Source organism: Plectropomus leopardus, chromosome 21, assembly GCF_026936395.1.
Source record: "Plectropomus leopardus strain MGB_pleo_1.0 chromosome 21, ASM2693639v1, whole genome shotgun sequence".
NCBI lineage: Eukaryota > Metazoa > Chordata > Actinopteri > Perciformes > Serranidae > Plectropomus > Plectropomus leopardus.
Window position 1 is genome coordinate 4312335 of NC_142196.1, and position 25362 is coordinate 4337696.

The 25362-nt window shown below is 39.6% G+C and overlaps 1 protein-coding gene across 14 annotated transcripts in view; it reads right to left on the reverse strand.

Moving 5' to 3' along the window:
- Positions 1–723: 723 nt before the first annotated feature.
- Positions 724–25362, reverse strand: part of LOC121960427 (uncharacterized) — a 145324-nt gene continuing 120685 nt past the window's right edge. For 9 of the 14 annotated variants that reach the window (XM_088072000.1, XM_088071995.1, XM_088072002.1 and 6 more), the window contains 9 exons: positions 22647–22821; positions 22451–22513; positions 18251–18552; positions 17083–17139; positions 14334–14426; positions 12352–12433; positions 11422–11534; positions 7039–7231; positions 6411–6558 (listed from right to left, as the gene is read on the reverse strand). In XM_088072000.1, coding sequence (XP_087928126.1) covers positions 6551–6558; positions 7039–7231; positions 11422–11534; positions 12352–12433; positions 14334–14426; positions 17083–17139; positions 18251–18552; positions 22451–22513; positions 22647–22821 — 1086 coding nt within the window. In that variant the 3' untranslated portion in view covers positions 6411–6550. The other 5 variants (XM_088071993.1, XM_088072006.1, XM_088071994.1 and 2 more) reach the window with 5 other exon arrangements.

The window sequence follows — 25362 nt, forward strand, 5'->3', positions numbered from 1 at the left end:
AATACATTTGAAAAACTCAACAACAATGTGTCTTTCCAGAAATCCTGACCCTGTTACTCTAGATAATCCGCATACTTACCTTGTGAGCAGTTTCATGTAGGAACTATTTTCTTTACCAAACTACAACCACCAACAGTATTACAACATTTTCAGAAATGGCATAGGTCATGGATGCTACAGACAGATGCATAGATAGACAAAATGACAACAAAAATAACAAAATAGATGATAATCTATACTTAATAGATTCCAATTAACAATAGGAAATTGCATCTTACATATTCGAAAAGGAGTAGGAGGAAGTATAAGCTTATTATTTCACACCCCTTCTCAGTTCAGTTAATTAATTAGTAATCTTTATATCTAACATATTTACACATACTTACATATTAACATCCCAGGTGTGGGTGATCGGGAACTCGTGGGGGTCAGCGGGAGTAACACTATTGCACATATTCAGTGGATTGCATACCACGAAAGTAAAGCTGGAAATCTGGAAGCAAGAAAACTTTTCGGCTTGTGCGCCAGGCGAACAACTCCATTGGAGCGAAGAGACGCCATTTTTGGTTCGCCGTCTGGTTATCAGTAAAGTCTATGGTTTTTTTTTGGTTAACATTAGAAGCCTGAAATAATGTCTGCAGTTAACACAAGCTGAAGAGACTTTCACGTTTTGTTCTACGACATAAAATACATCAGTTAATACTGGAAGAGGTCAAAAACAAATGAGAGTTTTAGTCCATTTTATTTCATGTTCAATAATCACATCACTAATTAACAAGTAATCACAATAAACACTTTTTTTTCAAACCAAAAAATAAAATTCAAATTAATGAAAAAAAAAAAAAACACAAAAAAAACAATGAGGAGGTTCTGCAAATGACATAGTAAGTCTACCTAACACATCCCATTGTTGTTTTTCAGCATGCTCTGCAGGTACAGTAGGCGTTTATTAGCTAGTGTTACTCTTACATGAGTGCAGTGGTGGTAGATGAAGCTCTACAACGCTCCTTGGATAGATTACTGAGGAGCTTTGATTATACAAGCCAAACCTGACAACTATGGTTAGTTCACCTTAGACAAGGATGTGTTAGGGTCTCGGTGTGTGACTCTCCAGGGCAGATTGCTGCTTTCTGAGTGCCATATATGTAGCAGTCAATACGTTTGATATGCAGTACTCCCAAATTACAGGCCTACACATTGACCTTTTCCCTTTGCCCACTGTGATAAACAGTATCATGTGTTTCAGGTGCATTAGCTTCAGTCTGCTTGGTTCTTTTATCATTTGAACCTGCAGAGATCACTGTGTTCTGAACACCGTAAAAAGAAGCTACTGTTTTAACTTACAAAAATTAATGTCAGGGCTTTCTTAAAATTAGAAGTTGACTGTATTGGGTAGGCAAGTTGAGGTAATTTTGTAATGATTCAACTTATCTTCTTAATGTCAGACAGCTTAAAAATTTGGGGCAGCCCTGACAAACTTTTTTTTTTTTTTTTTAGTTAAAACAAATAGTTTCAATTTAGAGCATTGAGAAGTTTACCAGTAAAATAAATTTTGCTTTGACCTGAAAAAGTTAGTGTCCTTGCTCCCTTAATTTTTTAAGTTGAGACAAGTTAAATCATTGCAAGATTACCTCAACTAGTCTTCCCAAATTCAGTCAACTTAAACATTTAAGGCAGCCCAGAAATTTCCTTTTTTAAGTGAAAACCAATAGTTTCTTTTACAGTGTTCAAACATTATCCTCATCTTTTAAGACTGGACTTGTGGGCATGATTTAATAGTGTATTGACATAATTGTGCATTAAAAATTTAGCTAAAATATATCTTAAATTAATTAAGCTCTATGTTGCCAGTTCAACATTTCTAAATTAAGCTGCTGTTACAGCTCTTTAAATATAGTTAGATTTTAAAGGCTCTCTAATTATCGTATTGGAGGTTCAGATTGTGTTGTGCACATCCTTGGAGAAACTCCAAGACACAGTTTGTGAAACTGGCTGTCACAAATCAAAACTAAAATCCCTTCGACTGCGAGAGCACAACCGCCACGAGGCTACAGGAACACAACGATAAATACATATACAAAAGTGTTGCGTCTTTAGTACAATATATCTCAAAAGACATTCTTTCACTTCAGTGGCCCCTTTCTAATGAAAAAGGCAGACTTTTTCAATTTGTCATACTAATAATCAGAATAATAGTCATAATAGTAATGATAAAATGCCTCCTCCCCTTAGAACTGTTAAAGGTACATGGACATAAAAGCTGTTCTTAACAGACCTTGAAACCAGACCCCCACACCCACCTGCCACCCCCGATGCTGTCACTGTCTTTTGTTCATTTTTTAGGGCCATAAAGAGTGCATCAAAGATAAAATATCTATATACAGCCATGTGCAATCCCAGAATTCATGGTAAGCTAAAACATGGTTGACAGGCACAAGGAAAAATTTAGCTATGCGACAGCCGTGGCACAAACAAAACAATATTTGATGACAGCTGCTCTCAATTCTAAACCTGCAGAAAAACACTCCAACATTTCCCCCTATCACAAGACAGTATTTAGAAGTTATTGCCTATATTGTCAAAAAAGCTTCATTTTTATATAATTATATAAAATTCAAAGGGACTCCAATGGAAAACGAAATAATGACTCAATCTGAATTGAACTGATTGAATATTGGTGGAAAATGAGGGTACTATAATTCAGTTTATTGCTCTCTCATTCCATCATGCAAAATCTCATTCATAATTAGGCCATTTAGGAGCACTTGTTCATAGAGGGGTCTTTTAGCAATTAATGGATTCCACTTTAATCCATCTCTGATTTATTATAGCATTAAGGTGCAATTTAGTTTATCACAGATCATTGCTAAAGTGACAATTTGAATAGAAAAACTCAGGAGTGTTTTAGTAGTTTCATGTTTTCTCTATAGGGGGTAGTCAATGGAGCTTTGGTCTTAAAATTAATTTAAAAAATGAATTTGTGCCAAGGTATTTGCCATTATCTCAACCAAACCCAACTGAAACTGGAAGTCTTTTTATCCTGTTTTACGAGATATATGTTATAGCTAGCACTGGTTATCCAACTGTAATACTTGCAGTTTTCCCACACATTTTTACTAATGAATTTTCAAAACTTTACCATAACTCCTTTTTTAAATTGGTGTAAAATAGGTAGGTCAAGCAATATTAAAGACACACTTCCAGTAATTTGCTGATAACCAAAGGTCTAGCGCTTGCTAACTTCACCTGCTCATTTCCATTATGGGTATCAACTAAAATGTGTCCATAGCACAGATTATGCTATTGTAAAGTCAAAAGGCATCAAAACGTTATCTATATAAGATAATGTTAACGGTTCCAAAATAATTAACATACTATTTGAATATATTGTTTCAGATTTAAATCAAAATTTGGATAGATAGCCACTCATTAATTTTGGTTTTGCAGGCTGCAAATCTACTGTTTAGATCACCTCTCTCATTTATCAGTTACACGAGGCAGCAAAAAAGGTTGTAACAAACCCAAAGTACCTGCCTCGTACCAAACAGCAGATAGACAAAGTTAACACTATTCTTAAAACTGAGCGAGGAACAGATGCAGTGATGGCTGAAAATTATCAGTGAGCATTATCACTTTTTCTATTCCAATGATTTTGGTAGCCGATATACTAAACTACAGTAGCCTACAACTGAAAAAATCTGAACTTTTGTCATTCGTCTTGGTATATTTGAGCCATGAAGTCACTGTATACAAATCTGCACCTAGTTTGAAGCAAGTGGCAACTTCCAGGCCTGAAAAATCAAGCTAACGCAGAAATGCCAAAGATGCAGTTCCTCTCAAGGCCACTAGAGGCTGCCTCCAAAGGTGAGTCAATTCCCATAGATGCCCAAGTTAAAATACAGAACTTAACAACAGAAATAAACATGTTTACAGACTGCTACATTAAATGGTTTTGGTCTCTATAGCTAATTTAGTTAGTTACGCATAATTAAGTTACGCATGATTACGGGCTTGGCCGCTCTGAGTAACAGTTGGGTGCAAGCCGCTATCACAGTAACAATATTGCTTAGGTAACGTTACCTAGCATGAGTCCAGATTCCCAGAATAAAAGGTGTAGCCACAGCTGTTGCTATTTCTTTTTGTTTTCAGTTCGTTAAAGTTAATTATAACATTTGCCTAAAAAGACTTGTTTAGTTCGTTGTTCCAAAAGACCCTCTGAGGAGTCTGAAAAGTTTTTTCCAGTAAGCACATTTGTTTAAATGGTTTTAAACCTGTTTTTTTTTTTTTTTTGCAAGCCAAAATGAGCATTATCACATTTAACTTTAGCTGTAAATGCATTGTGCTAAGCATGCTAGCAGCTCGGGTTATCTCTATTCTCTTGTCCAAATAGGGTAGCTTCTAGTTCCAAAAATCCAAGATGATGACGACCGAAAAGCTAAAGTCAAGGCTTCCGAACAAAAGTCCACAAACCAATGAGTGACATCATGGTGGCTATGTTCATTATTTTATACAGTCTATGGTTTAAAACGGTAGAATTAATGATAAATCCAAGAAATGAAACAACAGCCATCACAAACCAGCTATTCCTGTCCTTTGGTGTTAAAAATTTGAATAACAACACATCAGCTGTCTAGGATTGCCCCCGAGATATACATATGGTACCAAACCACAACACTTTGAGTCATAATGCACAAAGGCTTTCAGCTCTGGGCGTGATATTATATAACGTGGCCATGCATCATAAAGGCAATCGGAGGCAACAATTTAATACATTGCTACAAGAGAAGAGTATAAAGCCGCACAATGTTCCACTGCCAATACTCCAACAAGAAAAAAGCCGAACACATATTTGGGATGTTTTTGTATTCAGCTACTGCCAAACAACATGCTACCATAACCCTCATAGAAACACCTGAAATGGGACCATGACTACACACAACTACCATGACAGCTTGATTTACAGAATTCCCTCAAAACAGCAAAACCAAGTTACCCCTAAGGTTTTCACCAACTACGATATCCTCTTTGTCTGAGCAGTTTTAGGCTTGAGCCTGCATCAACCTCGTTCATTTTCAGGTAAGAAGGACAGGAGGCACATACGAGACACACAGCTCCTTTGACTTAGGAGACATCTTTCTCATCTCACTCAGGACCGCATGCTCAGTTAAAGCTTCTCGGCTCCAGCCAACTTCCTCTATTGCATTCCTTTTCAACACGTTTTGCTATAAACGCAAAGCACACCTCAAAGGCTTCTTTTGTCACCCTTCTCACGACATATCCATTCTCACGTTCTTCCTCCCTCTGAATATACTCACTGTGTGTCTTGGTTTTAAAAAACCTGTGCGTGTTTCCAAGATATTCTGAACGCTATCTGAAGACAAAAAAAAAAAGACCGACCATCGTATTGCTCACGCAGGAAGAAACGTACAATAAATAAACCCTTCTTTTAAAATTGATTAACTAGGAAGGAGAAAAAAAAGAAGAAAACTCAAGAAAGACAGAAATAAGATCTGAAAAGAACACCAAAGCTCATTTTTACACAATGTTGTCACTCAAACACATCATCACAAACAGAGAGTAAAGAGTTAAACAGCCTAAAATGGTTCAGCCTACTTGTTGTCTAGCTTTTTTTGTTTGTCAGCTTGTTTTATGGAAGTGAAGAGAGAGGGCGTGATGAAGCAGATGACGGTTGATTACTATGATGTTATTGAAACAGAGAGTTATTGGGAACGAACATCCCCTAAAGTCACGAAGGAAAGATATGCTACGTGTGTGACAGAAGCTGTAGGGGAAGTCCGAGAGGGGTTTCCACGCTGCTCAGGTGACAAATTAAGTGATGGCTGCTTGTTCGGTGTGTGGAGGTGAGATGATGCGGGGTGGGAGGCTGTGGGTGAAGAGGATCCGAGTGAAACCCACTGAATTCTTGGAGAAGACGCAACCATATATTCTCCTCATTTCCCTCCACATAGATTCCCAAGCTTAGTCTATACAGTCATGATGATGAGTGAGAGAGGAGGCATGATTACATGGTACTAGAGCTGCAGAACTACCAGATGATTCGAAAATTTGCAATGACAGATTTAAGATAAATGGGGTGTCGCAGGGCTCAATGAAGAAGGTAAAGATCCCTTTAAGGAGCTGCTGTCGTCCCCCTGGACCTCCTCCTGAGGGTGCAGCGAGGAGGGGGCAGAGGGGGAGCATCCTGCAGAAGCCAACGGTTCAATGAGAGAGACGCTGCGAGGAGTCGGGTGGTGGTAATGGTGGTGGTTTTGGTGTAGAGAGTGGGAGGAACTGTACGGGTGGGGTCTGTTGTCATCCTGGGGGGCTGGCCAGGTGATGATGTCGGCGCCGTGGTCCGTGCGAGAGCGAGCATTCTCGCGGAAGTTGAGCTTGAAAGACTCAATCTGCAGCAGAAAGGTTGAAAGAAAGGGGAGGAGAAGAGGAAGTAGGTGAGGGAGAAAGAAAAAAAATACAGACAGGAGAAGTTGGGGAGGGGGAGAAGGTGGTGTTGTGGGGGGATTGAGATGAGGAGGGCAGAGGGATAGTAGAATTAGATGCCTGCAAGATAAGAAGTCAAAAGATGACGGTGTGATCAGGTGCTTTGGACTGCAGACGACATGATGAATACAAAGAGAGACACAGGTTTACACTCAGTGCAGTGACAAAGACAATTTATCTCAGTCAGGGAGAAAAATGTCCCACACACTGTTGGTACAACCACAATTCCAAAAATAAAGGATGCTGTGTCAAACTATATTCAATTAAATACAGTCCAAAGACAAGATAATTAATGCTAAAACTGAAAAGCTTCGAGCAACTGACTTTAGATGCTCGATAATTCAGGGTCACTGTTGTCATTTTTATACAATGTGTTAACGTTTTTGGTATTGGGGTTATACTTTTACTAATTAGTATGTCATGTTTCAGATGTTACCCGGCATCAAGGCTTTTTCAGTACACCTCCTCCTTCCGTGTTTGCTACATGGGAATCAAGTCCTACACTGACAGCAGATGAAGCCGGCACACACATAAACTTACTTGTCTCTGGGATGAGTGAGTCCAGAGCCTGTGGCTCCCGTAGGCCCTCACTCTCACAGGGAGCCCCCTCCTTCAGCCCATTCTCCTGGGCAGCAGGGCTCCCTGTCTGCCCTGGCTCGGAGCCCGGGGCCGGGGCTGCGGTGCCACTCAGGGGAGTCCCATTCCCCTCTGTTGTCTCCTGGGCCCCCTCAGCCTAGAAACACATAGCAGGGCGTGTCAATTGGTGGGGATGGAGATGGACCAACCTGGCTCCAAATCTCTTAAACTACATTTGTAGTCTTCTGTTAAGTACAACTAATTCAAGTAGACAGTCTGTGACTGCAAAACTCTGGCGAGACGGACATTTTGCTAACACATTAAAAGATCTGGAGCCAGACTCAGGTGGAGGGAGGTGGAACTGAACAAAAACAACATCAACAACAAAAATAAAAAAACAACTGGAGAATATAATGTTCAAATGAATTCAGTGACAGAAAGAAAACGGTAAATTCAAGCACGTCACATAAAAAAAAGCAGATGAAAAGTGTTAGATGTGCAGAAATATTTTTTTTTGCCTGAACCACAAACTCTTACATCATATCTGTAAAAATGTATAATTCTATTATTCTTTCTTGGAGGAAATAACTGTACCTCAAGAGAAGCTACTTTTCATAGAAACAGCAAATGTCAAAACATATCAGAAGAAAACCCAGAAGAAACCTGACAAATACACAATTAATGAATCCTGAATGGTTTCATACTTTACACGCACCAACAGAAGAAAAGAAGTACTGAAGGACTGAAATGTATCTCATCACTTGTACTCACTTTATAAACTCCTGCTTCAATTAATAGATCCATCAGGTAGGCTTAAAGGATAAGGCTGGCGATATATTGGTATTTTTAATTTCAAAACATCCCATGTAAAGACCCAACAATGTGTTAGTCCATCTTTTGTTCCCTTGCAACTTCTGCATACTGCCAACTGCGCATTGTTTCCTTCTGAAGAGAAGAATCAATGGGCCTGTCTGTACAAAAGTGGATAACAAACAGTTTCATTTTTCAAGAAAAAAAAAGGTTCAATGATTTCCCAAAACTGCAGCCAACTATAGTTTTTAGCAAAGGTCATCCGAATCAAAAGAAAAGGTCTATTTGTTGGGGAACACCAGAAACTCCAGAAAAGCATTGCCCTGCAGCGTTGGAGAACCAGATAGCCACCGGAGAGCTACTGTTTTAGACGTGCCTATGTGCCAGTTTTAGAAACATAGTTTTATGTTTTACAAACGGAGACTGCAAAACATATTTTCAAGAACGCCTTTGGAAAAATATTGGATCCTTTAAATAATCTCAGACACCTATAATAGCAATCTGAACCTGTCAGTGGCAAATACAAGCACTTTTAGTGGATGCAAATTGACAATGCAAACATGCCCCAAGTATTGCCCTGGCATTGCCTGATCCAATGCTCTCAGAAAACTCTAGACCAATTACAATAAAATGTTGTTCCCATTAAGAAGTTAGATACAAAAATATAGTGAAGATAGGGTCCAAGTTGAAAAAGCCCTTTACTCTGGATTTTCAAGTTAATTTGACAATAAGAAAGCCACGGCAATTCTCAGCATGATCGCAAATACTTTGTTTCTCCTCTCTGCGTAAAAGGATGTGAAATTTTGTGGGTGTTTTACTAAATATCAGCTGTATGTATGTCACGCAATCTAATATACAGGGACTCACTGATGTGTTTTTAAATAGTTTTTGAGCTATACGGCTCAGAGGAGGAAGATGCTAGGCTATATGATGCTTTGATACACAAAAAATACCTGTTACACATTGTTGGTTTTATCTTTTCATTGAATTTAACAATAAGAATACTACCAGCCTTATCTTTTAAAAAGCAGCAAATGAACCGCTGCTAAACATGTAAGGACAGCCATCCACTGAAGACACTTGACAGTGACACATCATGAGACAGGGAGCAGAGCATTGGGTTTAAGCCAGCACAGCTCAAGAGTAAGACATGAGATTCTGAATGCATGGTGTACTGTCTTTCAAACAAACACAAATGAAAGTCAGAGCTTGTCTCAAAGTGCTCCACTTCATTTTTAAAAATAGACTTCAATTATCCAACAGCAAAAATACCTCTTAGACAGTTTATTATTATATGAATGCTATTTTTAGCTGTTATTCTGATTCTGCATCCAGAGAGTACTAAGATGATGACTTTACGTGCAAAACAGTGTGTGAAGATGAGAATGGGAGTGAAGGATGAGCTCATGCAGTGATCATGAAACACAGATGAGCTGCAGTAGGCTGAGGGGACAGGTGACATCATTTCTGATCAATTTGACCAAAATGTCTTTTCTTTCTGTAGGTTTGTAAGCCCATCCCACACAGTGACTTATCCATTACAGTATGTCGGTATATCAAATCCTTTTTTAACTCTCCTTTTGTGTTCAGGTCAAATTTGACACAAAAATGCTAAGAAATAGGTCAAATTTGACCCTAACACCCAAAAAGGAGTTTGATTATTTTTATTTTTGTGTTTTACAAATCTATGATCACCATCCTTCCTCTGTATGTCTATGTTCGTCCCATTTTGTCTCTGAATGTGCAGAGCTGAGTTTTGCCCTGCAGGAGACATCCAGACATTTTCAAACAGTTTCACAACAAAAGGGGGGTCAGGAGAAAGGGAGCCAGTTGAAGGTGCAGAGGTTTTAAGATGGTTCAGGTTGCTGTAGATGGGTTTATGACAGGCTATCATCATCATTAGTGAATGTAGCTTGAAGCCAACCAACATCTTTTAGATTATGAACTCAGTGGTGAAACGAGACACACATGAAAACCCTGAAATTCCTTTAGTGATAATGCTTCATAAGTCTTGCACAGATGTTTATCAATATGTAAATTTAAAAACAAGCCAAAATGCAGGGTTTCACTGCCCTCTCTGATTAAAGTCTGTCCCTATAAACACAGTTTGTCAGATTATCAGATTAATTATCAGATTATCAGATTTAATATGAGTGATGTAAACCTATATGAACACTATTTTCTGCTGAAGTTAGAAAAAGTGTGATTATTTCACATTTATTGAGCATAGCATTAGCGCAAACCATTGACTGTATATGAAAATGGACGACACCCCCCCACTTACCCGCGCTATGGTTAAGTGAAGTTACAATATCCAAGATACGGACATTGCCATATTGCACTGGTGATGTCACTGAGAACCCAAGTCTGCGCTATAGCAATATCTGCGGCGAACAACTGCAGCTCCCCTGAATGCGTCTGCATGGACTGGATGTCAAAACTTTCAATCATGGCAGAAAATCCCCTTTTTGTATAGTTTAATAATTCATTACAAATAAAATAACCATAAAAACAAACACTTGAACAATCATCAGGGTGATGAAAATACCTTCAGTGACAGAAATCATCTTTGGGAAAAATGTATTTGTTGTGTACTTTGAGTTTTTAGTTTGGCCTATGTCCCATCCACTAACATAGAGGGGCAGGCTATATGATCTATACTACAGAAAGACACCAGGAGGCAATTTAGATTGAAAAGTTACCCTTCAGGACACTGTCATGTTGTCCATCTTTATATATGTTCAATGGTTCAGACAGGCCTCTGTGTCAAGCTTAGCTCACATTCCAGCTACATCAGCTGATTTCAAGCAGCCTAATCAGCTGATGGATCAGCTGATTGGTGAAGGGGTGGAAGGGCAGGGATGTTTGCTCTCCTCCGGCTTTCCTCGTAGTTGCATGGAGGGCAGAGAGGTATGCTCTCTCTGCCTTCAGCTTTTCACGTAGGCACATGGAAGGGCAGAGATTTGTGCTCTCTATGTGTTAGGCTTTCCACAAAGGCACGTGGAAGGGCGGAGAGGTGTGCTCTCCACATCGGGATGAGTAAGGGCTTCAGAAACTGGAATTTCTTGCTAATTGAGAATTGTGAGTGATGTGAAGCTAAAAATGTGTAATGTTCATAGGATGCAGCATAATAGACTGCCTTCATTTAAACACATTGGCTCAACTGCATTTTATGCATCTAATAATGAAGGTGAGTCATGCAATACACGCATTGTGGCCATCATGACTAACTCAAGTGAGTGGCGCTATAAGTAAACTGCATTTGGACACAACTCTCCAGTAATTTGCGATGTGTAATGACTATCTGGCAGAGGTATGTAATTTGCCATTTGCTTATGCACTGTGATAGTTGTTAAATCTTCACTGTGTTTGTCCGGCCCATAAGAAAGACTTCAGAGAAGTTAAACAGTTGCAGAAAGTGCTCTGATCTCATCACAACTACAGTTTATAGTTTATAGTTTCCAGACACTGTGTGCACACTGATACTTATTAGTGTGCACACAGACTGAAAGATGTTTTTATGAGCGATGATCTTACCTTGACATTTCCTCCCCCAGGTGAATGGCTCACGTTGTCCATGGAGCCCACTTTTGGCTGAGCCTTTTCCCTGAAGCTCACTTTGTGGGACTCGATCTTCACAACACCACCGCCTGCAGCACACATGGATAATCAGTCTGATGATCATACACATGCATGGATACAAGCTCGCAGAGTTTCTACAGAGCCTTCTCTACTGTAAAACATGATAAGTCATGAATTAACAAATCCGGTGTTCTTTTATATTAGTATAAATGTTTGATACTGTTGGAGCTATCCGAGTTGTTACACTTGAAGGGTAACTGACATTTTTCTACCTGGACCTTTCCCATGTTTTGTGTCTATGTGACTAATGGAAACAAAAATTTTGAAACTTGTCTAGTATTGAGCGAGAGTGCTACAGACAGCAGCGGCAAAAAGTGATTTCCGGGCTGTTTCTGGTTAAAGAAAAAGGATCTTACTCTTTAACAAAAAAAGGTCTATTTTGTAGGGATCCTTTCAATAATGTTGTCAGACACGTATAACAATCTGAGCCTATCAGAGATAAAAAAAATTAAGCACTTGAAAAAGAACTGCCCATAGAGATTACATTGCCGCCTGTTTTGCCGCTGCAGCAGTCTCACCTAATATTAGACCAGTTTCAAATATTGTTGTTCTAATTAGTCACTCAAAAAAACATGAGGAAAAGAATCCAGGTTGAAAAATGCTCAAATTATACATTGACAAAGCACGATATACAAAGTTGAAAAAAAAACTTTCTTTAACATTATAACCTTCATGAAAGATTATTTTAGTCTGCATTAATTTTACCTAGGTGTACTAGGTGTAAACTGCCAACTCAATGTACAGCCAGCAGCTTTTTAATTCCATGCATTTAACAAAAATGATGGATCAAATACAGAAGGATTAAAACTACATTCCCTGGCTCACCAGGCTTGTGCTTGATGTTGTCCTTGGAGCCGCACTTTGATGTCACCTTACTAACATCCACCTTCTTGTTGAGTATCTGCACCTGTCAAAAGCCACACAAGACTTTTAATCACCAGCAGTAAAACATTGTAAAGGGATATGGGTTCATTGATGTTTTCCTTTTTTAAGGGCTGTTTCTTCTTCAGGTGCACTGAAAGCCCCATTTACACAATGAATTACCACCATCAGGATAAGGAGTGCTCTCCAAGAGAGTAGCAGCTGAGTGGTTTAACACAAACTGTGAACTCCATATTGCAGCATTTATCGAATTATCACTATGCAGTTGTATGTCTCCGCATACCAGTCAAGTTGCACTTACAGTTTGCATACAGGTCTGTGAAAACATTGGTGCTTCACACAAATTTTCCCCTTGCAGCACAGGAGATATATACAATCAGCACAGTTTTATGGTCGAAGCCTAAGACTAGAGTCACAAATTCACTATCTGACCAAATGTCTTATAATGCTGAGTAATGGCAAGAAAAGTGTACAGGACATTATGATCACATGAGAATATTTAATGTCAGAACTTAATCATTATATCCTACGAGACATTTATGTGAAATTTCAGTGTTTTAATTATTTAGTTATGACCAAAAACATGTCTTATGAGGTCACTGTGACTTTGACCTTTGACCACCAGATTCTTGTCAGTTCATTCTCGAGTCAAAGAGGACTTTTGTGCCAAATTTGAGGAAATCCCCAAAAGGCCATCGCCAGATATTGTGTTAATGACAATGAGACAGCTGCAAGGCCACACTGACCTTGACCTTTGAACACTACTTTATAATCAGGAAATCACTGAGACCAAGTGAATGTCTGGGTAAAATTTAAAGAAATTTCCACAATGTGTTCTTGAGATGCGCTTTCACAACAATGAGACGAATGCAGAGTCAACATGACCTAAACCTTTGACCACAAAAATCTAAAAGGTTCATCTTTGGGTCCACTTAAACTTTTGTGCCAAATTTGAAAAAATTCCCTAAAGGTATTCTTGAGATATTGTTTAGACAAGGTCACAGTGACCTTGGCCATTGACCTATGACAATCAAAATCTTATAATTTTATCCTTGAGCAAAAGTGGGCACTTGTGCCAAATTTGAAGAAATTCCTTTATTTCTTCCTGAGATTGCATTCACAAGAATGAGACAGATGCAAGTTCACAGTGACCTTGACCTTTAAACTACTACCACCAAAATCTAATCATTTCGTCCTTGAGTCCAATTAGATGTACTAAATTTGAGGAATGGCCAGACAGACGGACAAGCTGAAAACATAGTGCCTCCATCCTTATTGCAGGTGCAGAGGCATTACAAGAAGACATGTTTGATTCCTGCCTGTCATCAACAATCATTTTGTGCCATAAAGATGGCAAGAACACCCTGGTGCAGACAACGTAAAAAATACCAAACACCAACAGAAGAAGCTCAGGACAAGACAGCATTATTTCAGGAGACCAGTGATCCAGAATGCAGCTTTTTGTGGTGATACTCTCCTCACAGAACCAGACAATCTTCACAGACACAGAGCCAATCAGAATGTGTTTGTTTAGTTCAGTAAGTTAGTGACAGGGCAGGACGACACAGGAGGAGTGTAAAGAAGCAAGGGACTGTGAAGCAGGTTCTGGAGAAGGGCTGGTGCATAAGGCTTGCTAGCATGCTGTCCAATAATTCCCTCGGCTTCCAAGGGAGAGCAGCTCTGTAGCTTGCAGTGAGGGGCTACGTTCACTTTTTAAAGGCTGACATCCTTCACATACTGTACAGCTGACTCATGCTGGCCCTTTCAAGGACTGAAGACTCTTTTTATTTGACTAATTTCAATTTTTGGAGCCAAAAAGAGATAAATATTTCATCTTTGCTCCGTTGTTCCTTCCATCAAGTCGAATTTGTTTGACTAATTGGCTGGTGCATACGAGCTCTGGTTGTAGGCCAGGCAGTACTTACATTCCCTCCACCAGGAACATGCTTCATATTGTCCTTGGAGCCCAAGCGTGAGGAGACGTGGCTGAAGTCCAGCTTTTTGGAGACTATCTGAACCTACATGGACACAGCATAGCAGCAAGAGGAGAGCGAGGGAGGGGAGGGAGGGAGGGGACGACACCAGAGGATGTAAAAAAAGGCAAGTAAGAGACGAGGAGAGGTAAAGTTACCAGAGGAGAAGAGGATAAAAAAGGACAAGAGAAGGGGAGAAGTCACCATTACAGGTAGGGTTAGAAAGGAAATGACAGGAGGACAGAGCAAGGTTGACCTGGGTAAAATCCAAAATATTTGAACTATTTTAGGTGCATTTGATATCAACACCTGTGCAGTTAGGTGGTCTGGAATGGTATATTTTGCTTGTGTGGCCATTTGAATAGTGACACAAATCTAAAGGGACTGGAGAAAAGGAAAGCAGAAGCTAGAGAATGCCACACAGAAACTAATGTTAAGAACACACCCATGCAACAAAACATATAAACACCTGTCCATCCACAATGTATGGGACTCCAAAAAAGACGTTATTAACACACAAGGGTGCAGATTTCAACATTGGAGGAGGAGACACAAATGACACAAGGAGCTTGGGGTTTTCCATCAGTAAATTTTACAGCATCAAAACACTTAATTTCCTGTATTCTGGTGAATTTGTATACATCAGATTATGGTGGTAATGTCCTTAGTTAAGTCAAAATAAAACCAACTTTCATGTTTTTATTTGAGCATGAGTGTATGTGTGTGTGTGTGTGTGTGTGTGTGTGTGTGGATAAGGTGTTTCCTACGTCGCCGGCCCTGAAATCTAGGTCTGTGTTAACACATATTGGCAAATGACAAAAGCATCAATCATATTGTAGTTCTGTGGCAGGTAGACTGCTAGATGTTACAAACCTGACACAGAAAACAATGAAAGCTCATTGCAGGTTTGTCCTTTTCAGTAAGACACAGACACATCCACACGCCCACTCACTCCACAGTCACACATCTGTCAGCTGTGGGTCACAGCTCAATGCCAACTCAGAATTATGTCAGTCGAATCAGATTTTGCAGCTCAATACAAATATTCTACGATTATTTTTTATTCCATATAAAGTTCTGAAGTTTCAACGGTTCAAGCAGGACTTTCATTGTGACAACACAAGCTAACAGCTCTAACAGCTGATCGGATACAATATTTTTTGCCGAAACTAGATATCAAGCAAAAGACAGAGAGGGTGTCATATTAAGTTGCTGTGAGCTTTAAATTCACCACTTCTAAGTAGAAGAGAAGATACAATGTTATCTCAGAGCCTTACAGTGCAGTCAGTCCTCTGTGCCGCTGCATTATGCACGCAGCTACAGAAGTCTAGAGTGCTCACTCCACGGCACAATCTGTACATATATGTATTTGTGATCATTTATTTTGATTATTTTAGTTTTTCCCCATTTTTGTTCTTTCCTTTTTTTTTTTTTTTTTTTGCAAATTCAGGTATTTGTCAAGTTTTTGCTAATTCATTGTTCATTTTGGGGTAATTTCTTCCAAAGTTACTCATTGATATTCCCACATATTTGAGAGAAAGTAAGACAATTTGCTCAGGTTTCAAAGGGTGTGATACCTCACCAGCTCCCTGCAGATAAACACTGCTAGCTGTGTGTGATGGGAAACACCACTGCTGGGGACTGTATTATCGGCCTTGTGCTTTTGTACTAACATTATTAATTGTTACATGGGGTGCACTGACTACAATACGATACTGTAAATCAATGTGAGGGTTGAGTAATTTTCATTTAAGTGAGACACCAGTGCTGTCTGTTTACTACTTCGGGGCACGTCACTACTGAAAGAATCATTTACTGCATTTGAATTAAAAAGAGAACGCTTAATTATTGAACTACAGTGGGTGGATGGACACATTTTTTAAATTTCTGAAATGGTTCAACAACCATGGGAAAAAAAAAACATTTTACATCTATGTGTTCTATTGCTAAGGCATATTTTATACTGTTGATGCTCAACAAAAATATGTTAAAAAAAGAAAGACAGAAAAACAAAGAGAGAGAGAATGAATGCATTCTAGATGGCTGAGCTGTACCCTGGAAGTACATTACAAAAAAATTAGGTTGATTCAAATTGAGCTGTTTTGCATTAAAGGATTATTGGAACCATGTAATGATGAAATTGGCAAATAAAACTGAGTAAGCTCTCCTTGGTTTCTAATATAATTGTCCATAACTCAGTCTAATGCCACTCTCAAGGGTGCTTCCCAAGTCAGCAGTCATAAAAACTTACAACCCAGGCCAAGGTTAATTATCATCCAAAATAATCTAATTTACAAACATGCATCTACAAACCAATCATTTATCACCCACTGTAACTTTAAATTCTTGAGAGGCATGTCTGTATTTATGTCTAAATTCAAGTGGACAATGGGCATGATAACTATAACAGAGGATAAGCAATTACATGGGTTTGAAACTGTGTATTTGTGTTTAAAAATGTGACAACATAAGATGCTGTCTGTGCTTTTACTACTCAAAAAGTCTCAGGCTGGTCATTTTCTGCCTGGCTTTGTGTTCCTCAGAAGTGCAGTTCATTTAAAGCAAACAGAAATGATGAGGGTTGAGAAAATGTGAAAAGAAAATAGCAAAATATGTAAGAAAGAAAAAGACAGAGAGCAGAAGAAGAGAGGTGGGAGGAGGAGTATGTGGTGATGGTGGGAAGGATGGAGAGGGGACTCACTTTGCCCTGGCTCATGTCTTTGGAGGCCACGCCCCTGCTCTGAGAGGCAGATGACACCTGGGGAGACAAGCCCACCCCCGGGTCAACAACGACACCTTAGAACAACACACAGGAGGAGGAGGCGGTGCAGGAGGAGGTGCAAAGAGTTAGTGTTGTGTGAGGGTGGAGAATGAACAGTAGAGAGAGAAAGCTCAGTGAGTGAGTAGAATGATGGTGAATGAACATGTGGAGGATTGAGTTCGAGATGTAAAACCGAGCAAAAAAACAAAGTGCAAACAACAGTGAGAAAGACGAGACAGAGATGTGTGGACTATTTTACTGCAGCTGCTCAAATGAATGTACTCTGTGCACAATGCGAACATGGTGGAGCAGAGCAGTGATACTCAACTTCTGGCCTGTGCGCACCCCCCCCCCCTAAGGTGCCATCAAAACCAAGCTTGTTTAATTAGAAAAGAGACGTCCATGCTAGGTCCCTTATGACCGAAAACCCTAGAAATATCAACATAGAAATGTCTAAATCTTAGAAATGTCCTGAAATCCTAGAAATGGCATTAAACCCTAGAAAATCACCCAAACCTTAGAACCATCCTAAAGTCCTAGATATCTCTTAAAATCCTAGAAACATCCTAAAATCCTAGATGTGACCTAAATCCTGTAAATGTTCTAAAATCCTAGAAATGTCTTAAAATCGTCAAAACATCCTAAAATTCTGGAAACTTCCTAAAATCCTAGAAATGTCCTTAAATCCTAAAAACGCTCTAAACTCCAAGAAAGGCCCTAAATTCCTTGAAAAGTTCAAAAATCCTAGAAACGTCTTAAAATCCTAGAAAGTCCTGGAAATATCCTAAAGTCCTAAAAATATCCTAAAATCCCAGAAATGTCCTAGAATCCTTGAAACATGTATGGGGCGATGCCACTGGCCCCTGGCCTCCTGTTATTTTGCAATAGTGGCCCCTATGCAAAGCAAGTTGAGTATCCCTGTTACAGAGAAATATTTCAAGAGGACAGCTTCAGAGAAAAGTTTAAGAGTGAGTGTGAAACCACAGGAAGCCAGTTTCACATGTTAGATAGGCCTTGAGGCTGTGTTGCCTGTTAGTTGAGGGGCAGCCAGAGTCCAGAAAGCGCATCACCCATGTAGAGGTATAGAATCCGCAGATGAAGCACCTACCTTCCCTCCTCCGGGCTGGTGCTTCATGTTGTCTGTGGAGCCAATCTTAGAGCGGGCGTTACGGATGTCGGGGGCCGGCGCTGTGCTGGGCCGAGCTGTGGTCCTAGAGGTGGTGGTGGTGGTGGTGGTTGAGGAAGTGGCCCGGGAGGTGCGGGCCACCAGGGGCTTCTTCTCGGGCGCTGTGCCAGTAGTGGAGGAGGGTGTGGCCGGTTTGGCTGCTGTGGTTCGAGTGCGAGAGGCAGCCGTGGTGGAGGTGGTGCTGCGGGCGCTGTTGGTGGTGGTCTTGGGCTTGGTGGAGTCGGCTTGGAGAAAGAGAGGGAGAGTTATTCAAAGCTGTGCAGTGAAAAACTAGATATTCTTTTTTTTTTAATAGCTTGACTTAAAGGCCTTGACACACCAAACTGACACTTTAAAGAACTTGTGGCGATGAAGGCTGGTTAATGCGTCCTTCACATGGCCTGCCTCTCAGCCAAAAAGTTGCACCTGATCACATGACATAGATTCCAGCCTATGGCCAACCAGCATGTGTGGTCCGCACCTGCATGAAACTCTCCATACCAGCAGGCCATGGTAGGCCATAATCATCATTCAAAAAGGGAAACCAGAAGACTTACAGGATGGATTCAAGATGCTAGTTAGCCAGTTAGCACATTAAAGAAGTATTTTAGTATGGGCTAAATGGTCTTACATTCGTATATGTTTCTCTTGTCTTCAAATGACTAAAAGCGCTTTACACTATGTCACATTTAGCCATTTGTCATCAGGGGGTTCAGTTTCTTGCCCAAGGATATTTCAACATAAGGATTGGAGGGGCCGGGGGTCTAACTGACAATGTTCCAATAATACCCATTTTCCACCAAAATTTGCACGTGTACGCAGGTTTTTTAAACACGTCTACTTCTTTTTCTATTTCTGTTACTTCTTCAGTCTCTTTCAAACTTGTTGCAGACTAATTTGGATCGATGTTTGAGCGCTGCTTAGGAGGAAAGGGGCGGTAGTTAGCGGCAGCCCATCATTGCATCTCGTCAGTTAAGGAGCTAAAATGATCGCATTCACTCAGGAGTCTTGTTTCCATCAATGCCGAACAGAGCTGGAGCTGTTAAATACTTGTGACTACCGCAGAGTCATTTGACTGTGAATGCCGATTGTAACCTTCCCCATTACTTTAGAAAGCCAGATTTAGTGGGGGTTTTTTGTGCAGTGGAAAGGGGGCTTTAGTGCTGAGCCACAGCTGTTAAAAAGTTACCTTACCTCTTACAACAAGTTTTTTTTTTTTTTTTATCTCACTCTCTCTTGACTTGTTTGTTTGCTTTTATCACTTTCGTTTCTCTTCTCGTGCACTAAATTGAACTGCCAATCAGAGTGATTTGTCTCACAAGCGCGCTCCGCCGCCGATTCAACCTGCTGAATCATCCGAAAAGCCACCGAAAAGGGCTGACAAGGGCTGACGAGTGCCAACAGTGTTGGACACAATGCAACAACAAGGGTGACAGATGCTCACTGAAGGCCGACAGTCAGCCTGTTGTGTGAGAGACTGTGATAAAATGTTAGAATAATTCTCTGTATTTTAAAAATAACAACATGCACGTGACAAATATCAAGACACCCAAAGGCAACGCGCTAAGGACTGAATTCTCTATTCAGAAACTCTCTCACACACGCACAATAAACCCAAAGCCACAGCACAAAAGATCCCGCCTGTCATTTACAGTCAACCCAGACAGATAAGTGACGCGAGTGCGAGAAAGGAGAGTAAACACAAAAAGAAACGGGAGCACAACAGAGCTAGAAATCAAAGAGACAACCACAACAAAAAGACAAAAGGCACAGAGGGAGCATTTCCTTTCTTCCACATACTGTATATTTAGACACTGAACCTCCATCAGTCTTTGACAGCTCTACCCTGCTTTTGTATGTGTGAAAAACAAAAGTGCAGGTAAGTATTCCAGTAAACAAGTCCTTTGAAACCCTGAAGGACATAATTTTTCTTGTGCTGTTTGCAGACGCCTTTCATAAGTATTTAAACGTTTGAGTCCTGTGTAAAATGTTGTGATTTCATTCAGAAGTATGGAGAAAAAAAGGGCAGTGAGCAACTTGGTAAAAAATCTTTCACAAACTGGTAATTTCATAAATGATTTTCAAAAAGCTAGGGGACAAAAGTCTAGAAAAAAAAGAAACAAGCAAGGGATAACTATATTTTTTTCATTTTTCTTGTGCTGCTTTCAGATGCCTTTCACAAGTATTTAAACATTAACATTAGTACTTTAAAAAAAAAAAAAAAATTCTTGCTAATTTTTGGGTCATTTCTTCTTTCATTGCTAATTTACTTCTTTGCTCAGGATTCAAAGTTATTGGATTTAGTAATTTGGTCTTTTATTATTGCATTTGGCAAATATTTTCTCTGTGGCTCCTTGATATGAAGCCTTGATAAAAATAAAATAAACAAATAAAAAACAGCTTGTTTTTCTTCTCATTTTTCCTAATTTTTGATCATTTTGATAATTGTTTTTTTTTTTTTTCTTGTCACCTTCTTCCCACCTTCTTTTGAAAGAAATCAGGCCAATATTCTCCAGTCTCAAGGGGTTAAAAGCTCAGTGACCATTAATTCTAGGTGTCACTCATAAAGTCATTTCTTCCTCACATCTTCTTACAGTCACATATTGTTAAAACAATCACCTTCCTCTTCTTAAACACAAGCAGCTCACACGTTTATCTCCCTCTGGTTTGAGTGAACACATTCCAGCACCCTTCAGCTGAGCATGCTGAGCCACGCTGCACTTCAAATCTGTCAATTCACACACACTTTTCTATGTGTCAGCGTTTCCTTCAGGGTGCTACATGCTGAACTGTGTGTCCTGCTGTCAATCCTCCCTGAGAGCCTTTGCTATATCTCCAGCTCCTGTTAAGACATGTTTAATTGAGGAAATCCTCCCGCTGTATCAGCAGGAGCCGCAAACTCCCGTCAACAGCGAGGGGACAGTAATCCACACACTGCTGCGGTGAAGGTTTTTAACTCTCCAAGGCCTTTCAGCAATAAAGCCTCTCTCTCTCTCTCCCTCACTCCCAGCCTGCCTTGCATTGTCATGCTTGGACGGTGTGTGTTGCGGTGTCACACTCCTGCTGACAGCTCTCCTGTTGCCAAAATGTAAACTAATCTGCCGACAGGAGCGGTAAAGCTGGAACTGTGTAGGAAGAGAGAGGACGCAAAATTGAGGAGAGGATTAACAGAAGAGGAGGGCGAAGAAGCAAAAGGAGATAAATATATGCAGAGAGCAAAAGCGCAGAGGGAGGTCAGAAAGGAGCTGGATATAATGGCACCATTTAGGATTATATTTAATTCCAAATTCTAGCTACCAAGTAAAATCTGCCTGTAAAAGCTGAAAAACTAGAAATACAGCCTCACGTTGGTATGCCTCCACTAAAAGGTCAAGTTGCAGTTACAGTTTACATCCTTGTCTGTCTGCACTTATTCAGGACTTTTTCAGTGCCATTCAGAATGAAATTTATGACTGATTTCATTATGGCAGAAATTTATTAAATATAACCAGGACATGACACCAATTACTTAAGGTTAGGGAAAGTTTTTGCCCAAATATTTACTGTAATGTGAAACATGACTTTTCGGGGACAGCAATGAAAGAAGTATTCTGTGACATTTTCCTTTTCTTTTTATTTAAGTTACCTATTTTTTGAGATTTAACAACGCAATGTCGGGAAAAAAAGATTCGTAAAATTGTACCTTTTATGTCTTAGCATTTTTAATCAATACATTTTCAATTTAAGACCAATTAAGAGCTTATATTTAGATTGATTAATTCAATGCCTTTTAAGACTTTTTAAGGACCTATGGAAACCTGGAAAATGGACGTTGCCTCTCTGTTCCTGTGATAAGATGTTGGATAATGCCCAGAAAATATTATGATGTCACAGTGACCTTTACCTATGACCTTTGGATTTAAAATGTCATCACTTCTTTATGTTATCGTATTAGACATTTATGTGAAATTTTGTCATAATTAGCCTATGAATTATTGAGCTGTGACCAAAAACATGTTTCATGAGGTCACAGTGACCTTTGACCACCGAATTCTAATCAATTCATTGTTGAGTCCAAGTACAATTTTGTGTATTGGTATGTGTGTATCTTTAGAGTTTCTCCAATTTCTCTGTCTTGCAACAGTGAATGTAGAGCTGTAATACCTGTGGAAGTCCTCAGAGTGCTGGGCTTCTTCTCCTCTCCTGGTTTGCTGTCTGTCTTAGAGGCTGAAACACAGATGCGGAGTGGGTAGTTGGTGCAAAGGACTACAAAAGTGAATAAAATCATCAAAGGTGTGTGTGTGTGTGTGTGTGTGTGTCTGTGTACAATAATATCTGTGTGTCAGCAAGTCCGTCGTACCCAGAGGCTTTTTGGCTGCGGTAGTGGTGGTGGTGCGAGTAGCCGCCGTTGTGCGCACTGATGAAGCAGTTTTACTGGCTGCTGTGGTTGCAGTTCCATTTTTGGTGGCAGCAGTAGAGCCTGCTGAGGTGGCAGTGCTGGCCTTTGGCACAAGGGGGCGCCTCTCTGTAGTTGTCTGCCGAAAGGGAGAAAAATAAAAACACAGAAACAACAGGTGAGGAGAGAAAGGAAAGATTTATAAATGAAGGTGAACTTTGTCTGCAGCAGTAAATTCTACAGATAGGTAGTAAGTGAGTTAGTTTTTATTTCTGTGTCATGCCAGTTCTGGCCCGTCCCACATGGGATTACTGGACATCATCATAATTCAAAGCATCTTTGGGGCTGCACCTAACGATTATTTTTTTTTTTTGATTAATCTATTGATTATTTTTTCGATTAATCTATCGATTTTTTTTCAATTGATCTAACTATTTTTTTTTTTTTATTACTCAATTAATATAACAACAAATTCACTGAATATAACATCTTAAAACCTGTCATACACTGCGCAGCATAATTCTCCAACAAAATATAGACACGTCTTAAATGGTAATCTGTGTTTTACAGTCTGATATAAAGTCTCTCCAAAATAAAATTAATGCAAGAGCTTGTTCCACTCAAGTAAAAGGAATGTAGTGCAATCTACATTTAACAATCCAACAGCAAAACAAATAAAACAATGTTAAATTCAAGTTACTTTACAAAACAGTTACTCTTTGTTACAGTAACAAACCTCAAATCTAGCAGGCCAACAAAACATCTAACAGTAAAATTATTGCAATTTGAATAACACTCTAACTTTTCTCTAACAGAAATAATTATAACTAATACATTCTTTCTGCATCAAAACAGTCCAGCCTTAACTGGGCCTGAAGGCATACAGCTGCCTGCTGATATGAGTGCTGTATTTTCATATTTAAAATAAAATAGTTTCAAAATAAAATCCATTGTATCAGCAAATGATGGCATTCTGTCCACAGAGACTAGTCAGAGGGCTTTTGTTTTGAAAGGTAATCAAGGAAGTTAAGGTAAAACAAAGATCTTTGTATTTCCTCATCTCTGTGACAGAGACACTTTAAACTGCAGTATAAAGTGTTACAAGGTCAACAAAAATGAGCGTCACACGTAAAAAAACGGCGAGCCACCGTTTCTCTAGATGTGCTGCAGCTGACACGCAGCTCAGACGCGCCTGACAAGCACTGCTCGGGTGAGCAGTGTGCACGCTCTAACTTGATACACGAGCGCCGAAACAAAAAAACAACATGCTCGGCGCTGCTCACGCTCTCTTTACGCGCTGTGTGAAACAGTGCAACGCGTCGACGCACGTTACATGAATAGACGTATTCACGCAATCGATTACATCGACTCGTCGCCCTAGCCCTAGTCATCTTCCAGTTTTACAGATCTCAAAGTGGGTACAATGATCAAACATTGATTGATGATTGATTGATCGATTAATCAGTCATTAAGAATTTAACTGAACATGTGAAATTTATTCAATTAATTGATAGGCTATGAAATGCTGTCAAAATAAATGCAACATGTAGTTGTGAGTTTTGACTGAGGAAAAATTTCAGTGGGTAAATAAGTAAAGTTTTTATGTTTTTTTTTTTTTTCAAATAACCATTAATTGATTAATTAGTTGTTAAATTTACTGATTAATTGATCAAGTAAAGTGCTTCTACAATTTGCAACCCTAGTGGGTACATAAAATAAATTTAGCTACAAAATAGTGTATGAAAAATATTCTTGCAAAAAATGAACTGTACAGTAAAAAATATATTTTATAAAATGTACAAATCTACAGTTTATCTTGATAAAGAGCTTGTTTTGTTTTCTACGAATCAATAGAAAATCATCATGGATATAAAAATGCTGGCAGCACTAATGTGGGTCATAATACATCTGATATCTGGCTGCAGTCATCATCTCAGGAAAATATTTATTGACTTCACTGAAAAATTCCGGTCAAACATTTTCTCCACAATATATGTCAGCATGTACACTGGGTCCAAGGCTGCCCTTGATGATTTCACATTTCATTCAGCAGCACATTTCCCCCTCATAACCCCTGCGAAGATTCCACGCTCCACATACAGCTGAGCCACACTGCTACAAGCTGGCCACAGTGAACTGAGTCACCCCGCAGCCCTGGGCGCTGACAGGCTAAATAAAGGCTCCTAATATATCGGTGGTAGTGTCACGCTGGTTGTAGTTAAGGAGGCCACCGAGCGAGGGTGACAAAAGGCCGGTGAGTCCTTTGAGAGCACAGAGCATGAATAAGAGACATCAAGTAATCAATGACTCAGCAGGACTTATGAGCAGGAGTGTCTGATTTTAGAGATTTGTCCCTGTGGCTGACAGGAGTGGCAGCTGCAGTAATATGATATTGATCCTGTGACACTGATCCCATCATACAAGGTTTTATATTACCTGACAAAGTTGACCCAAACCAGGCTCTTATTTTTTTTTCTTCGAAGTTTTTTTTAAGCATTTTCCCTTTCTTGCAGACATTTTAGTGTGAACACACACAGGAGACATTGGGAGAAAATGCACTCCTTGCTTTGACATGCTAAACTGAGCCCCGCAGGAATTGAATCAGTAACACTGCGTTTTTGTGGTATGAACCGTAACCACTAGAGCACGAGGATGCCTTGCGAAAATCAAATCCTTAAGT